Below are 19,256 nucleotides of genomic sequence, written 5' to 3'. Positions count from 1 at the left end.
TCACGTGTGCAGAGCCGTCGGTCATAATAATAGTATGATGTAGAAGAGTGTTACTGTGCTGGAGGAAGGTGTTGTAATTACAGTGTACTGGGCGTGTGTAGTGTAAGGGGAAATCAATACAAATATAGTCTTGGTTGAAAACTATTACTTTTGTTAGAGCAACAAATGAAGACTTGATCTAAGTTTGGAGGCACTTCTCTGAGCCGTGCTCTCCACCAGCACCTGGTGAACCAGGGTCACCATTGGGTCACACAACCTGTTTAAACTCAACCCCTTCCCCCAGTTTAACAACTTCTAGAAGAGAACTAGTCAAAACAAAAATGTATTTTAGGTCAGACAAACCATCTCACTCACACATGGCCACATTCACAAGTGAATCGGCTCAAACTGTAAATGCAGATAATCAGTGTCAGTGGGGTCGGCCACTAACATACATTTACCTAAAGTTAACAGTGTATTTTGTTTATTCTTTTTTTGTATGACGTCATATAGCCTAGAGATTGATTTAGTTAATTAAAGAATCAGGTCAATAATCCTCTTTGTATTTTTTCTTAATGTCCCACAGTAGAGCATTCCACAGTTCTACATCATTGGAAAGCTCGGCTTAAAGAGGGTGCTCGGTCTAGAATATGTTATGCTGGGCTTGATTCATTCTGTTCCTTGTTTCAAGTTGATTATCAAAATTACCTGCTGATGCAAATGTATTCATTTAGGAAAATTACTTTTGATACCCTGTTAAGTAATTACAATCAGTTTAATTTATAATGCACATGTAACACCTGAAAAACAAAATGTGCACCAAGCCTTCCATAATTCATCTGTATAAAACTGCAACCCAAGAGCAGATAGGGAGGGTTGAATTATTCTAATAAAGAGTAAGAATCTCAATTTGAGTAAAACCCCATGTTTTTGGGCCCTGGGCTGTGATGAGGTTCCCCTGTCAAAGGACAACTGTTGATTAAAGACTAAACCTGAGCTTCTGCTTGAGTCAAACTCTGTTCTTAGGTGAGGGCAGAGTGTCTCCACTGATCAAAGGATCAGGCTCATGTCAAACTGTAAAGTTTGAATCAAGTTAATATTGTATTTGCCTCACCACCAGGTGGTGCATGCTGCAGGCCTTCACAGAGCAGAAAGAATAGCTATCACAAAGGCTTGTCTGTTGCAGTTTAAACTTTATTTCATTTTTCAACATGAAATAAAGTCAACTTGTTATAGCATATTAATCAACATTAGTGAATGTTAGTTTGCTTGTAGGTTAGTAACCTTATCAAATGTCACACATGTTCTATAAAAGTTTACCTGTGGTGATGAAGTGTTAAGACGAGATAGATAACTACAAAAGCATGATATTTTTTACACCGACTCATACTTGCCTCTCTTAAGCGATAGACTAAAAGAGGAACTAAGTTCTTTAGGGATCTTATATGGTAAGCAAATAATTGTCATGATATTGTTTGTATTATTTGGTGAATGAACATACCTGAATCTTGCTGCAGGTGGAGTGGGACAGTGATCCTTATTGAGCCACTGCAGACTCAGAACCCACCAGCTATTTCTGTCTCGCTCTTAAATCTGATGTCAGAGTGTAATATCATAACAAATAAACATTATTGTACATGTTTAGTAGGAATATATATCCGGATCTTTTCCCGTTACAAGAGCCATGATCATCAATAATATAATCATCAATAAATAACTGCTCCTCAAAGCTGATTTTCTTGTTGATGTTGTTATTAAGGCCATACTTTTAATTGGTTTTGCCTGATAATAAACAGGTTGTGTGAAGTTTGAACTCCAGAGAAATTGAGGAATAAGAAGTGAGAGGTCTGGATGTCCCTTCAGCCTAGTGAGTGACCACCAAAACCTCAACCATAGGCCCAGAGAGTGACCATGCTCACATTACCCTCAACATGTGTTGAATAATACAAGATGCATGTTATATTTATTTCTACAATTTAATACTAATTTCCAATGCCTCTTTCCTGTACTGAAAAATAATTATTTGCATGAAACATTTAGACAAACAGCAATGGATGTTCAGAAAGAGATACATTTCCAGAAACAACTCTTAACTCCTTTTATAGACAATCTTTGTTTCTTAAAAATGTTAAAACATTCAAACGATGTAGCAATGTTATGACTAATATGACCTTGCATTTCTTTTCAGTTTACTTGTTATGCCCAGCGAGCTGTTTGCTTTGCTTTGTGCTCTTATTGCTCTTATTGCTTGATAAGTTTAGGGCTGTAAGAATTACTATATCAGAAACACACAAATAATACACTAAATGTTCCAACATGAGTTTTTTTTTTTATATTTAATAAAAATATCAATAATGTTGCATATTATGTCAAATGGATTGCACTGAAATATTGAAGCATAAACCTTCAAATAGGAAGTTTAGGTCACCTTCTTGTTTTAATGGGGAAGGAGAAGAAGGAGAAGCCTTATGGCACCAGCCTAAATTGGTAGAATTAAGGAAGTTTTTAGTTCCCCTGTTAATTCAGAGATACATACAAAGCCTGAAAAGTTCAACCACCTTTGACAATTGTCTTTCAGTAGAACAACAGCTCCTCTGTGGATGTCTTTTCTGTTCTTCACTGGTGCAACGAGACGGTAGGACCAAAGCCTCTTCAAGTCTGCTGAACGGTGGGCGTTTCCCTCTTTCCACTGACTCTAAATATAGGATGTTATGTTAAGTAGTTTATGATTCGATTTATTATTAGTTTATGCATTTAAAAACAGAATAAAAACAGTAGATGTGTGTTCGCATCTTAAAAAATTGTTCATTTAGGAATTTGTTGGTTGTACTTATTCCATTGAAGCATTGATAATGTGTGTTGGTTGCTAAACTGAGAAAATAGATTGTATGAATAGAATATATTATATTACTGTCTTAGTTTAAAAATATTAAGAAATGGAAAAGTGTTTTAATGTTTTATATCTGTAAAAAGTGTAGAAAAGCCCAACCAGGGACAGGAGTTGGCTATAAATATTGTATGTATCGCATCGGCTACAAGCTTTGTTTTGTAACTATGTATGATTGCATTGTCCCTGTTAAATAAATAAATACATGTCCTCATATTCTGAAAGTGTTCTAGAGAAAGATGAAGAGAGAATGCCATCTAGGGGATACATTATTATGTCTGTTGAATTTATTTACAGTCTTTATTTATAAATTCATGAACAGTTACTCAACCACCTCTTAGAAGATTTTGAGTGCGAATGATTTCGAAATGTGTGCCGTGCCACAGGAGTTTCAGAGTGTGGACATCGCTGCACTCACTCTGGTCAAACTGATGTTGTGCAGAGGATGAGTGCAAGACTTCCTGTTGCAACGTAGCCTGTATCCTGTTTTCCACAGTCAGTGGTCATGCGTGACTATTCCCCTCCTCAGAGCCGCGTGGCCACATCTTGTGACCCTGCTGTCACCACAGCAGCACCAGACATGGGGACAGTCCACAGTCTGGAAACAAGTCACTGTCAACAAACAGCCTTGAATTATAACAGGAAAAACAGCAAAGACACGAGTAGCACGGCATGTGGGGAAACTTACAAAATATAGCATGAGCGATAACAGCGCTTTCATACACCAGTGGACATATTAGTTCTTGTAATAAAGGCCTGACGCTGACACCTTTGGGTGCTATAGGGCCAGAAGTTATCACTGTAAATGTGTGCTGGTTAGTAGCTTCACAGATGCAGATCGTGTGGCTGCATTCAGACCAAAAACTGTCAAAAACAGCTACAGTCTGAGATGGGGCAAACCCAAAAGCGGGCACTGGTCACATATGCATGTTACGCATGTGTCACTTCACAGGGACAAATAAGAATAAGCCCATATACTTATTTAACACCTCAACCTTTCGGTGCTAAGAACAGAGTTGTTAATACACAACTTATTTTGCAAGTTATGTTATGCTTTAAAATACATGCATGAAACTTTTCTGGGGCGTCCACCATCTGTTTGACGATGGTGTTTCTGCTTTGCCTGGAATGTTACACGGTATGGTATTAAAAAGTAGCTTGAAAAATGTACATTCTGAACATGCATTCACTCCACAGATCTGACCTGGTCACTTGGCCCTGTGGCGTCACCATTAGTCTTGGTTTAGATAATCCGGTGCATTTGCGTCTTAGAATGTAATAATATTATGATCTCAGATAGAGAACACGGGCCTATGCCACTCTTTGTGAGATTTACAGTTTTAGAAAGAAATATCTAAAATACTGTAGAAATCCACAAATGTTGGAGCTTATCATTAATTGTTTGGGTTCACAAATCTGCAACATTAATCTCATATCTTAAATTCCTTTCAACTGACACTTTAGAGTTGAATAATGGCACCACTTTTTGAGGTGATTTTGAAAAAAGCATTTCAATTTTGCTTATTTATGCTGACAGAGAATGCATTGAACTATTTGCTGGGTTTTATTTCAAGTGGATAGGTCCAGTAATTATAGCAATATGAACAATAAAATCAGGTCAAAAAATCAGCACATTTCACCATTTTGACTCGCTCCAGCTCAACTTTAAATTACAGAAATATAATGATGTCAGAACTTATTATTTAAACGTCTATTTTACAAATGAAGAAGAGTTTTGAGCTTTGGCTTTGTTTGTTTTTTGGAGCTGGTCCCAGTTTCTCCTTTAAACACACAAATGTAGCAAAAAGCAATATGTTCAGGCAGTGGACGCTCTGTGCTGGCTTGGATTTGACAGTCGTTGCAAATAATGTACTGTATACCGTATTTTCCGGAATATAAGTCGCACCAGCCAAAAAATCCATAATAGAGAAGAAAAAAACATATATAAGTCGCACTGGAGTATAAATCGCATTTTTTGGGGAAATTAATTTGATAAAATCCAAGACCAAGAACAGACATTTCATCTTGAAATGCAATTTAGAATAATATCAGATCAAAGAACATGGTGTATGCTAACATAACACCTTCAGCTACATGACGCAAAGATGTCGAACTCTTGTAAGTGTCTGATATGTTAACGTAACATATTAACAGTTATTCAGATAACTATAACATAAAGAACATGCTAAAAAGTTTACCAAAGCATTAGTATTACTCCAAATCACTAAATCCATTGAATTCCTCTTCCTCTGTGTCATTTCTATACAACTCCACAAATTCCGGAGGCAGAGAAAGTGCAGATTCTTCTTCTGCGTCGATTAGAGTCTAGAGCACCTTTGAGCGCCCTCATGTGAAATGTGGTTGCAAGTGTGAAAATAATGAATAATATCACATATAAGTTGCACTGGAGTATAAGTTGCACCCCGACCAAAACGGTATTTTCCAACTTATTGTCCGGAAAATACGGTAATAATAAGTTTCAATACATAAAAATGTACCGTAATAACAGGCAGCTTCATCATTTCAAATAAACACTCTCTATAACCAAACCCTGTGATGCACATGTTAAATTGTTCAGACGTAGTGACAACATAATGATAATACATGAGTTATAATTAGCATATCATAAATATTAAGTATTTGGAAAACTCATGTGATTTTCATATTTTTGTAATGGTGGTGTTTTTGCGATGGTGCAATGCAAGTGTCTGCAGACTGTGAGAGTGTGAAGGAGCACGCAGTTTTCACAATATCTTTGGTTTGAAATAAAGAGCAAATGTTTAAATATGATACATTTTATCCAATTGGTATTGTATAAGCATGGTATGTCTAATGCCTGAAAAGCCCCTAATTTGTTTGTTTTGATCTATATTTGTGAGGCTTTTCCATCCGTTGACACACAGACTCAAACTCCAAACGGCTAAATTGGTAAATGGCCACATGATCTTCCAATTGAGAGAAACCAAAGTGAACAGGTTTTCTTTTCAACTTTATGTCTTAATGCAAAAAAAAAAAGTATTGTGATGAAAAACTACACAAACAATCTTTGCATTTCCAAGACTTAGCCACAATTCATACTTGACCCGAAACGTGCGATTAGAGAGAGAATTTTTGTAACGAGCAAAAACAGAATCTGTACAAAGTCAGGTTTAGATAATGTCAAAGTTACTAATAACTTTAAGTCCGAGTGCTGGTGTCCAGGCCTCAAGTAAGACATCCATTTCAGTCCAGCTTCAGGGAACTGAATCTGAAAGGTTTGTCACTTCCCCTTTTCATCAATAGGTCACAGTTTCTGGACTGTTTCACTATAGAATTTCTTGTCTACTGTGGCAGAAACAGGACAGTTACACAATCAGCGATGTTAAAAAAAAAAAGAAGATTAGAGCCGATAGAGACCTTAGTACCACTTGTTTTTGGTTTTAGTGTTCCGCTGCATGTAAAAGTACATGCCTTTTTCAGTGTATTACTTCATTTACGCACAAAGGAGAAAACGTCTGACCGTTTAAACATTCATTTACCAAAAAAGGCATAAATCCCATACATTTCGGCCCTTGTCAATGTAGTATAATAAAACTAGAAGCAACATGGCAACCTATAGAAACAGACATCCAGTTCCAGCGGCCATCTTGTAACTGAGCTTGTATCACACTGATGGGAAAACCTGAAAAATGTACACATTTTGCTCGTACAAATTTTCACAAGGCCATTATTCATCTATGGAATACTTTATTTATCAATGCATAAATAATTCAGTGAAAACAGGCTCTGACAGACGGAGTTCTCTGCATTGCTGCGACTTGCTGCGACTCAATTTCAAGCCTTTACTCAATGGCATTTATAGTTTTCACACTATTTTCCATTACATTTTTGCTTGTCCTAAAATCCCAAGACGACAGTATCCATCATTATTCTAGTTTTATTAATACAAGCCATCGGGCCCTTGTTTACAGTATAGTTGCTAGTTATTAACAGTTATTAGCTGCCAATGTCCAACGAGGAAGTAAAACTATAAACTTCACCAAATTGTCAAACTAAGGAAAACTGGGCCAGATTTTGTGAAATGAGTATTCTGACCCATCATATGGACTTTAGATGTGCGCGGTACAGACCAATCATTTGCAAAAAGTAGTTTTTTATAAGCTATGAGTTGGAATATGTAGTTTAACAATTTTAAAGAATAAATACCTCAATTGTTCAACAAAATCAGAAGTATCAACTGCATTGGGGAAGAGAAACCAGGCAAAACTGTTGATTCTGTTTTAAATATTGCCTGACCACACAAGTCAGAGGGAGGCATTTATTGACCCAAACAAATTAAGCACAAGAAGGACAAATATATCCAGTGTATTTTGGATTTTAAGAAGCGCTCTTATCACGGAGCTGCAGTCTTTCTCTAACACGAGCAACACCAGTAGTACATGTACAATCTCATTATTATCATAACATGGAACATATATAAGTATACAGATTTCTTTAAGTGCAGCAGAGTCCCGGCTTCACAACGTGGATTTGAGTTTGGTCTACAATGATTCACGGGTGTCTCTCAGTGATCTCTATCCTGTTTTCTGAGAACTGTTCGTTCAATAAAGGTCAAACGTATTACTCTTTATACTTTTAATGGTCCAGGGTCCAGGGTCTACTTTTGGGAGAAGATTTCCATTAAATTTTTTATGACATTTTATGCTTTTTGGGGCCGTACTTAGTATTGAATTATATCAGAAGTAGAGCCGAGTTTTAAATTGTATTAATTGTAAACTGTAAAATTGATCTAAAAGAGCTTAATAATAGAAACGGGTCCATTGACTTCCTGTTCAAAACTGCAGAACTGATAACACATCCTCGTCATTGTGGAATTTCACACAGTGGATTTGATGTGTTTTTATTGTCGAAAAATGACTTTGTGACATTTTTAACCTCCGAATTTCTTTCATAATGGCAAGTACAGGGCAGTGGGTGGAGATAGGAGGTAGGGGAAAACAGACATTTTGACCGCGGGATTACAGGTAAAAAAGTCACGTTTACATGCTACTTGCCCTTTAAGTGACAGTATTTGTGTATTGTTTTAGCAGAGTGGTTCCATGCCTGTTACTGCAGTAGCAGCAAGTCAGACACAGAGCAGATTAGTAGTAGTCAGAGTAAATATCCATCAAGTCCTATTGAGTACTTTTACCTTTACTTGACGGAACAATTATGAAGAACAAAATACTTCCTCCTCTCTGCCACTGCAACATTTAACAATCCAAGACAAGTGAAGGCAGCTAATTATGTCCCAATATAAATATTTAATAGTACAATACCGGTAATTGTGAGAAGAGACATTACAATTTAACAATTTTAAACCATTATAGACGCCATGCCCAAACAACAGTAAAAATCTCTCTTTTTTAAAAAAAAAAAATCCTATTGTCTAATACAGGGGCTCGCACACTTTTTAGGCCGACTGTAATCATTTCAAGTTTTAAAATTAGGTTTATTTGCATACATTTTAGTATTTTATTGTGTTATCAGTCTCAATAAAACAGTCTTTTGTCAATAAATAGATGTAATACAGTGGCATAATCTAAAAATTACATTATGAAATAATCTCGCGACCCCCAGCTCATGTTTTGAGACCCTCCCTGGACGGTCCCAAACCCCACTATGGGAACCACTGGTCTGATACTGTGCAATTTCTCTGGTAAATGACATGAAACTGAATAATAAAGTACACACAAAGTTTTTGGAGTCCATATTTAACAGAATTACTTATGCTTTATATGCTTTAAAAAAAAAAGAAAAACATCCATCCATCCATCCATCTTCTTCCGCTTATCCGGGGCCGGGTCGCGGGGGCAGCAGTGTAAGCAGGGACTCCCAGACTTCCCTCTCCCAAGACACTTGGGAGAGGGAAAAATCATTATTATTAGTTTTAGTTTGGTTGTGTGTAATCCCTCAGTCATCCACGTAGGGACCAGAGCAAAAGAAGGTTGAATTCTCTGAACTGGACAGAGTTTTTAGAGTTAATACATTTTGTCACTCTTCCAAGTAGCTGCTTCATTTCTTATGATTATATTGTGACCTGAATAATCATAATTATCCATTATCTGAATAATCTTGTTGTCTTTGGTTTGTGATAATGTTGTCCCAATATGAACATTTTGAACACAATTTTGATACTAAGGAATGTTACCAATAATAGTAAAATGCTCTTTTTCAAACAATAGATGGTAATAAAAAAAAATAAAAAAAATAATAGCACTTTCTATATATTACCACATGGTCCGATAAAGCTCAAGATCCTTCAAATACTTTTCAGGAAAGGTCCCATTTTGTCCTGTTTCTTTGTATTTATAGTTGCCAGCCATCATCGGTGATGTCCCCCTCTGCTAAACGCATTGAGAAACCACATTAGTCAAACAGCTTTCACAAACCATGCTTCATCATGGACCCATAGAGATGCAGCTGCTGCTGTGGCATCCGTATCTTCCCTGTTTGGTTATCAAACAGGGAATGATAACCAGGACCACCACATCGCAGTCATCTGACGACACAGGCACAAGTATCTTATCATACAGTTGTCAGCCACTGTTACAGTACATTTAAAGCACAACAGCCTTTGATGACGCTAGAAAGGGCTAAAAAGACCAAGGGAAGTACGCCAACTCCACTATTGAGGTATAGGGCATTTTTGACAAATTCTTGACAGTCTGCACGTGCATTTGTGTGTTTTTACGCAAGCAAACTCCATCTTGACTAATAAAACATAACGCTTATTGTCAAACTACAAAGTCTGTTGAAGTAATACTTGGCAAAAACAACAACAACAACAACACACTGTCAGTGCAATTGATTGTTCAAGTATTTTTTTTATTTATTTTTGTCTCAAATTGTTTTTTTTTTAATGAAATCATTTGGCAACACAAATAAATTACTAACTCTTTATGTTTTTCTTTGCTTGTATTTTATTGCATTGTAATTTTAAAGCATTTGTATTGCAATTTCAATGTGTTTTAAATGTCTGTAAAGCATTTTCAATTGCATTTTGTACCAATTGTGCCCTACAAATAAATGTGGATTGAGAAAGTGTCTTTATCTCGATTAATTGCCCCCCCCCCTGTATTTTACAGCCTCTTTGTGGGGGATTGCTTGACTCGCCTCTGATTGGCTGTTTGAGGCGAGCACAGCATTAAGACCCTGATAAAAGTTTCATCAATGACCAAAAGCCAGTGGCAGACGCACTCCAATGCTCCCACCCACACACATTTACAGAAGTCAGAAGTTCCCCATTCGTTTGTCAGTCCAGCGTCGGCCCGGGGTAATTTCTCGGGGTTAAAACACATCTACAGGCCTCCGAGTTCCACAGATACAACTGCAGATTCAGGCAGAGACACAATTCTGGTTTGACGTTGACTGAGAGGAAATTTTGAAATATTGTGCAATGGAGCCACAAAAGTTTTGAAAGGTTGTGAGAGCAATTTGCCTGAGCATCTCGTGAGTCTGGTCGTTGGACTACAGGTCTCCATGTTGCATCCGTACAGAATGGAGAGCTACCTCATCCCCCCTGTAAGTACAATTCAACATTTTACCAAAATACAAACTATATTTCACTCAACTCCCTAAATTCTATTTCTGTTCCGTGCTATCGTTTCAGTTTCAAAATGTTGCGCCTCTGATCTTATTCTGCCATTCGACTTAAAAACCTTCTTGGGTATTGGTTTCTGGTTAAAAAAATATATATTTATACACAATGAACCAGGGGAAACATGAAATTGAAACTACTACTGAGTTTGGGTTTCAAAACCGTCAACCCCGAAAATGGTAATCGACTCTTTAGAGAGACGTGGAAGATGACAAAGGCTTTATTAATTTTGGAAATGACGAACTGGCAATAAAGACACAATTCAATAAAGTATAAGAATAAACATTGTTATTGTATTTTGTGATTCTTTGTTTATTGCGACTTTGTGATATACTGATATGCAAATTCACTGCCTTTTAGCCCTCCGAAGAAATGTATGACCCAGAGATTTACCGACATCCAATGGCCGAATATTACAACCCGTATGTGCTCGAGACAGATATCCAGTCTGGTGAGTTTGACTTTTGTATGCTTTTATTGCACGTTTGCTCAACTTTAAATGCCATATTTTCATAGAAGGTAAGAATATGTGTTGAGATCTGCTGTTTCCAATGTTGCGGCTGGTTACTGGCCGAAGGGTACAAGGCATTTTGATCTTTAAATACATTGTGAGTTGACTGTGACAGTATCTTTTCGATATTAAAGCGCCTGCTGCAGAACCATGCACAGGAAACAGATGCCATTTGTTTCGCCCGAGACACATTTAAGACATCTTTTCCCAAGGGTTTATTTTGACACAAGAAAGGTGCTTTACTTTCTCTACTCATCAACGGTTTTGTGTATAAATAAACCTAAATAGCACATTAAAATTGTATTGAGTTCTCTGATGTTTTACCTGGAGCTTAAATAACATTTTGGGAAACACTTCTTTTTTTTTTTATGTAAAAAAAGTATGCCTTGATTTAACAACGCTGACTAAAGTGGAAATGTATCGCTCTACTTAAAATAGTAATAACAAAAATAGTTTATTTTGATTTTAGGGGTTAATATTTCTTTATGAAAAAGCTATGACACATTTTGAAAAAGTCCTCGTGGCAAAAGAAGTGCAAAAACAAACAGGAAAGAGCTTCATGCTGAGCTCAGTGCTGTTCTGTGACCAGGCAGATGTTCAAAAACATGTACATTAAATGTTAATATTTATTTAAACCTACATTTTGTTTGAGTAACAGCCTTGTACTGTGCATAAAAAGAAGGAAATGCCAATGTACAGTATATTAGCAATGTATATGCCATTAGTTAGTTTGAAAAGTCAAGATAAAGAGGTTAAATGATAAAGATGCTTCAATATCATCTGAACTAAATAATAATCGTAAGAATCCAAAAAGTCAATTCAATTCAATCTCTACTTCAAAAAACGAAAACCTAAATGCAAAGTGCTTTTTTCTGAACTTTTATGTCAAATCATAGTCAAATTATTAGGCCCGAGCGCCACAAGCTGGCGAGAGGCCTATTAGTCTCGTAAGGCCGTGCGAAGCACGGCTGCGAAAGTGCGCACATAGTGCGCACGAAATCGAGCGCGAAGCGCTCGCCCACTTCCAAACACTCACTAACGCACTCCTTCACTCATGCACGCCCCGTGCATACTAATTAGTTGTAGGAAAATGGAACATTACCGTTGTAAACGGGCGAAGCCCGTGCAAAAGTGCGCACTAAACGAGCACTTTACATATAAAGCACTCATTTGCGCTAAGTAGCTCACAAATACGTTCCCCATCTCTTGCATGTTCCGTGCATATAAGCATGTAATGCAAAAATTGAACATTATTACTGTATAGAGGGCCAAAGACACAAAGTGGGCGGAGCCCACTCAAAATTAACGAAAGTACCCGTCAGTGACCAGGGACCCACACCATGAGGTAGGAAAGCGCGAGCGCTTTCCGAAAATGTATTGTTTATGATATTTGAAAAATGGGAAACATTGTTTTCGCATCGGAATATTCTTCTTCTTCTTCTTCTTCTTCTTCTTCTCGGGACCAACCCCCCTATTTTTCACCCAGTGAACATTGACGAAAAGTCACAAAAATCGTGCCTCCTTACATTCTGGCTATCTCACTTTTCTAAAATTAAAAAAATTGGCGTGTCAGCGCCCTCAAATGTACCAAAAATGCATTAAGATAGAAAATGACCCAAAAAAAATCTTATCGTAGAATCATGAAATTTGGCGCAGAGGTAGATGGTGACAAGAGAAGTAAAAAATATTATCACGGCAACGCCGTCCGCCCAACCAAATGTTGGCCATATTGCTTCAAAAATGGCTAATTATGACTTGGGAGTTTTTCCAAACGTCTTACTTTTACAAACTCCTCCCAGGGCGTTGGCCCTAAAAAGCTGAAATTTGGTGAAAATGCTACTGAGGAGTGGGACATCAAAAGTTATTCAAATTACATTGATACCTGTCACGGTCTCGGTGCGGCGAAGCCGCAAACTGTAGCAAGAATTTCAGAAATCTCCCAAATTTAACATTTCTGCCGTTTGCACAGATAAAGTCCGAATTGCGTCAAATTAGAATCAGTTGTTAAACTCTTTGCGCTAAACGTACTTGAAGTGAAATAAATTTATTTGGCGCCACAGCGCCCCCTACAGATTTTATATGGAGGTTAAATGTTTAGTTTTGCGAAATTTTATGAAATTTGACACACAACTCAATTTTGGCATCCCCATCAAAAAAGTCAATGAGACCCATGTCATAATTGTTATGGTTTTGCCGTAACGATGACCAAAACCTCCCATGTTATTCCAATGGGGAAATCGCCAGAACATGTTTACACTTTAGACTTTCACAAACTCCTCCCAGGGCGTTAGCCCTATTAACTTGAAATTTGGTGAGACTCATCTTCAGGGGTGAACCGTCAAAAGTTATCCACATTTTTATTCAAAGAGTCACGGTGCAGCAAAGCCGCACATTTTGCCAAGAATTCAAAATAAAATTGCTTTTTGATGGTAAAACAAAGGGGAGAAGATGTGACAGTGTCACAGATTCAGCAGTAGGCGTAATAAAAGGACAATTGGGGCGCGTAAGCGCCCCAATTGTCGAGGCGAGGGCCGATCATGCGTGGCGAGGGCCGATCATTGCCGCTTGCGGCTATATTTATTATTATTATTATTATTTATTAAAGCTATTCCCGTAGACAAATGATGGTTTGTGTGAATGAACAAAGGATTTCATTGCTGTTTGGTTAATGATTGTGAATCAAAAATAGTTCGGACAAATTATACTTGTCAAGATAGATACATACTTTATTGATCCAAGAAAGTAAAACGTCGCTTGGAACTTTCTGTGTAGGCCTAAAAGCTTGAGTTATTGAATGCCCTTTAGTGCATAAAATAATATGCTGTAAGCTGCTGTTGCGTGTCCTCGTATCTCGGTTCCCACAGTGGACAAACGTCTGTTGTCGTGTTGTGTGCAGATCACTGGGAGTACCACACTCACCCTCAGGTTCATTCAGTGGAGTTCGAAACCCTCCCAGAGACCAATTTCACAGAGTTACAGAGCGTCCAGTCGCTTCACCCGACGCTCATCAGGCACGACGCCATTCACTACGACCCCGACAACCTGCTGGACCCCAACCTGGGCGCCCACCCCCATGTCCTGCAGCAGCCTGTGAGTATTCTTCATGTGTGTGTTGAGTAAAAGTACAGAGACATGTGCAGTAAATCTATCACATGAAACATCTACTTGAGTCATTGTTTTGAAGAACTCGTTTGAAAATGTACTTTAAAGAGTGAAAAAAGTATTTCACAGAGGTTTGGAAAATTGAGTTAAATTTTGTGATTTTGATAAATAATTGTGCAAAATCTAAATATTTCTGGATAATTTATGAGTCTGTTTGTGTTTGTTCGAAGCTGGTACTGGAACTCAAAATGTCACCATGAATGTGCCTAAAATGACCAATCAAAAAAGTACTCTCTACTTCAGTCCAGTTCAGAAAAGCACAGATTCCTGCTCTGAAATACTGCAGTAAAAGTAAAAAGTATGTACTGTTAAAAAACAAATTAAATACAGATCTTTACAGATTTGAGTTTAAAAAAGGGACTTAACTACATAACTATTACTACATAAAAGTATTTGTCTAAAGATATTTCTGAATTGATAAATGATGGAACAAATGAAAGAGTGGAAACAACTTTCATTTCTTTCACAGATTATTCATTTAGTCTGTTTCGCTCCATGTCTTGCCCAAAAAATTTAATTATCTGAACCTGTTACCCTCCAGTGAGTGGGCAAATACTTAATCCTCTGTGCCACTGTCAATACATGGAGAGAGACCAATTCTGAACTCTAAAAATCTTATATTGGACATCGGACAGTATGAGTTGCCAAACGTGGTGAAATAGTTGTCGCAACTTTATTTTTCGTCACTCATTTATTACTCATTTATCAAGTCTGTTTGAACCTCTTACTCTCCAGTGCGTGGGCAAATACTGTAAAAAGTTAGTTGATGTTTTGTTTTTTTGTCATTGCGTTATTGTATTGTCTTGTTTCGTGGTATTTTTGATTAAAAGAAAAAATTAAAAAAGCAGCCTAGCCTTTCTCAGAATCTCATATTATTGGACAATTCGGTGTGGGGTGGGTGTGCTTAAAACACAGTGAACACAGAAGCGCTGCTGCTGCATTATAATGTGTAAAACGCAGCCTTAAAATGTGCAAACTGCCGCTTTCACTAAATTTCAAGCGTTTCCACTGATAAAGTGTTGCCCACCCAGGCATACAGCGACCACACATCACAGCCCATGCAGAAACGTGCTCCTCTTACTGTAACCGGGTAAATTTAGTTCAGCCCACACACAACTGTGAATAACTGCCACCCAACACTGTTAAAATGCTGCGTGTGTTTACTTATTATTATACATGTATTTGTTAAGATCATGAAACGCTTTAGACGGTTGCCAAGCCGTCGACAGTCAATTAAATTGATCTACTGTGAAATAAAGAAGGAAAATGTTTCATGTCATGTTTCATCTGCGGTTTAAATAACTTCTCCATGGAAACAGACGTTTGCGGTATTGCACTCAAGCGTTGGTTAATCTCAACTGATATCAAAACTTTATTTATCGGTCACCTAAACAGAGGTCATTTAAACTTTGAAAGAAAAGTTGTTGTTTTATTTAAAACTCTCTGCAGCTTCGTGAGCTTGTTCCACATGATCGCTTTGCTTAAAGGAACCGTGTGAAGCCTCTTGCTGGTTTCAAATAGGAATTACCGTCACATTTGAACCCGCGCCTTCACCTGCTTCATGACTGTTTCTTCTGTCTCAGTAAATGGAGTTCACTCACGGAGCTGCAACTTGTCCATCATGTTTTGGATAAATTGACATTACAATTGTTCTCAGTAGTTCTCAGTAAAATCTATGTTTGATTTGATGTTTACCTCGTCTCTGGGGACACAGATAGCACATTTTAAGAAGAGTTTAAGTGAAATGTGCAGATGTTATTCTAGCTGTTTAATTACTGTTGTATAGTTTGCCGAGGTGCCCCTTATCTCAAGGGACCTCCTGGTGAACAAAAGGTTAAATACGTTTATGGACACTTTACTCTCTTTTTAATGCATTTTCAAGTAAAAATGCATTCCAGACAAACACAAACAGCAAAACAATTGAAAGAGTCTTCTTTTTTTTAACCTTTAATTAACCAGGATTAAAAACTCCTTGACATTTTGCGAGCGTCCTGGCTAAATGTAGCTGGACAAAAGCAAAGCACCTGTATTATATTATAGATATGTTGATTGACTGATTGATGCTCTAATGTCATTTTGTCAATAACAATACATTTGGGGACAAGCGGTAGAATATGAATGAAAGAATGATTGAAACGAACCTCAAAAGCTTAAAAGAGCCTTTGCGTGTCACAGGTGGCCTACTATTCTCGGGCGGTGTATCCTCAGCTCTCACAGCGCAGCTCCGACGATGAAGACAACAGGACTCTGGAGGTGTCCGACGAAGAGTGCCACCGGGACCGGCTGCCGTACCTCGTCGGAGAACTCGGTACGGGGCAAAGGGTCAGCCGGGGTCGCTAAAAACAAATACACAATGTTATGTTATTTAAGGCAGTCGACATGAGTTTCGAGACAATTGGCAGCTTAATTCATTCAAATGTTACCATTATTTGAGACTTTTTAATGATACTTTTATTTTGATGATTAAAGTGAGACTAAAGTCTGCTCTGGAGAATGATCCTAAGATGCGATGAACACAGTTTGGAGGGGAAAAAAGTGTTTTTTGTGGACTGTAGCGTATACTACTAATCCAAGAAGTGAAAGCTCAAAATGATCTAAAAACTGATTAATACTGATAATTTAGGCAGTTGATGCAGGTTTCCTTTCAAGTTTACATAAGCAACTAGAACCAATATGGCGGCAGTGTGTAAAAAACAATGAAGGTTCAGTTGCTTTGATACATTTCACACAAGTAATGTATTGCTCCAATAAAAAAACGTTTCTGACTTCATTTATTGAAGTATGTACGGGTAATACTCCGGTAATGAGACACTATGGAGTACTGACACGTACAAGAGAAATATAAATGTAAAAAAAAGAAAATGACTCATTGGACATCACGACAGTAACTGATTAAGAAGCAGACGGATGATTTATGGTCCCCACTTAGTGTTTAGTGTAAAAATACATTTGACTTATTTGTTTATTCACTCCAGGCAACAAAAAGAAGATCCGCCTGTACCAGTTTCTTTTGGACCTGTTGCGAAACGGCGACATGAAGGACAGTGTTTGGTGGGTTGACCGGGACAAAGGCACGTTCCAGTTCTCGTCCAAGCACAAAGAGGCCCTCGCTCACCGCTGGGGCATCCAGAAGGGCAACCGCAAAAAAATGACATATCAGAAAATGGCGCGGGCTTTGCGTAACTACGGCAAAACTGGAGAGGTGAAGAAGATCAAGAAGAAGCTGACGTATCAATTCAGCGACGAGGTGTTGGGAAAGATCCATCTGGACAGGAAACATTAGTCGCACACACCAGAGAGAGTTAACAATATGTACTATCTATTACAAGATACAATTACTTACATTTAGAGAGCTTTGGGTAGTTTGGAGCAGTTTAATTTTTATTCATTGGGCCAATATGTACATTTTGTTGCTAAATACTAAAATCTATGAAACTACACAAAATTTAATTATCTCAATTCAAGTAATTTGACATAATCCATTCATTTCAGCTGTTAAGCATTTTAGCATTATGTACATAGCATTATACTGTACAGTAACATTATCCACAATGGAGCATTTTATTAGGATGCAGAAATGTTTCAGAGTAAAACATTTTAGAGATTATTTTAAGTGCTATTAAAAGTAGAAATCTTGCTCTGGCTTTACGCGCTAGAGATGTGTAAAATATAATATTGTACATAAATTATCATAGTGTGTGTCCTGCAGTTGTGTCTGTATAAAGCTGTTTTTTTCCCACAATGTTTCGCATCAGGCCCAAAGTCACTCGAGCCAAATGTAACCTGACCTTTAATGGGAATTGGGTGACTTCAAAAACATGGACTTTCAAATACTGTGGTGTATTGAAATGATTGTGTTTATGATTAAGGTCAATGTTGTTGTAGTAAAGTAGTAAAACTGTACTGTACCGCTGGCTCATTTGAGGTGAATAGTGTTGTCAAGTTTGAAATTCTCTAAAGCTTTCACACCATTGTTCATTAAACTTTACAGCCATTTAAAAGACAAAGATTCCTTTATCAAACACCCGATTGAAAGAGGGAACCTCCAGGGAGAGCGAGGGACAACTTGCCAAAGGTTTTCAAATCCAGAAGCGTGTGGCGTCCCTGCAGAGCCAACAGCTCCCCTCAGTGGGCGAGGTGTCACTGAGCTGCACAGGTGAAACACACAAGGCCATGGTGTCAAAGGCCACGACAAACAGCTACAGAAAAGGATGCACACACTAATAATAATAACACCAACATGTATAAAAGAGGGATGATTAAAACAAAACCATTCTAATCAGAGAGGATTATGAGTTTGAGCGCTCACAAGCCTCGATACACAGGAATTAGGGTTAAGAGCTCTACATAATAACACTGATACTTTAATAACTCTACATAACAACACTGATATTTTAATAACACTGATATTTTAATAACTCTACATAATAACACTGATATCTTAATAACTGATATTTTAATAACTACATAATAACACCGATATTTTAATAACTCTACATAATAACTCTGATATTTTAATAACTCTACATAACAACACTGATATCTTAATAACTCTACATAATAACACTGATATTTTAATAACTCTACATAATAACACTGATATTTTGATAACGCTGATATTTTAATTACTACATAATAACACTGATATCTTAATAACTCTATATAATAACACTGATATTTTGATAACACTGATATTTTAATAACTGATATTTTAATAACTCTACATAATAAGACTGATATCTTAATAACTGATATTTTAATAACTACATAATAACACTGATATCTTAATAACTCTATATAATAACACTGATATTTTGATAACACTGATATCTTAATAACTGATATTTTAATAACTACATAATAACACTGATATCTCAATAACTGATATTTTAATAACCCTACATAATAAATCTGATATTTTAATAACTCTACATAATAACGCTGATATTTTAATAACTCTACATAATAACACTGATATATTAATAACTGATATTTTAATAACTACATAACAACACTGATATTTTAATAACTCTACATAATAAATCTTATATTTTAATAACTACATAATAACTGTGATATTTTAATAATTCTACATACTA

General features: G+C 37.0%; 1 protein-coding gene across 1 annotated transcript; it reads left to right on the top strand.

Annotated features, from left to right (window-relative positions):
* The first annotated feature begins 10,255 nt into the window (after positions 1–10,255).
* On the top strand, positions 10,256–17,923 carry spi1b (Spi-1 proto-oncogene b). The gene is made up of 5 exons (XM_072464504.1): positions 10,256–10,408; positions 10,845–10,935; positions 13,892–14,085; positions 16,333–16,465; positions 17,133–17,923. The coding sequence occupies exons 1-5, from the start codon at positions 10,367–10,369 to the stop codon at positions 17,438–17,440; spliced, it is 768 nt and encodes a 255-aa protein (XP_072320605.1). The 5' UTR covers positions 10,256–10,366; the 3' UTR covers positions 17,441–17,923.
* The last annotated feature ends 1,333 nt before the right edge of the window (positions 17,924–19,256 follow it).

Source organism: Eucyclogobius newberryi, unplaced genomic scaffold (genome assembly GCF_026437365.1).
Source record: "Eucyclogobius newberryi isolate DKJ021-1_F unplaced genomic scaffold, fEucNew1.0.hap1 SCAF_5, whole genome shotgun sequence".
In the NCBI taxonomy this organism is placed as follows: Eukaryota; Metazoa; Chordata; class Actinopteri; order Gobiiformes; family Gobiidae; genus Eucyclogobius; species Eucyclogobius newberryi.
The sequence above is the reverse complement of the archived record's forward strand: the minus strand, read 5'-3'. Positions and strand labels throughout refer to the sequence as shown.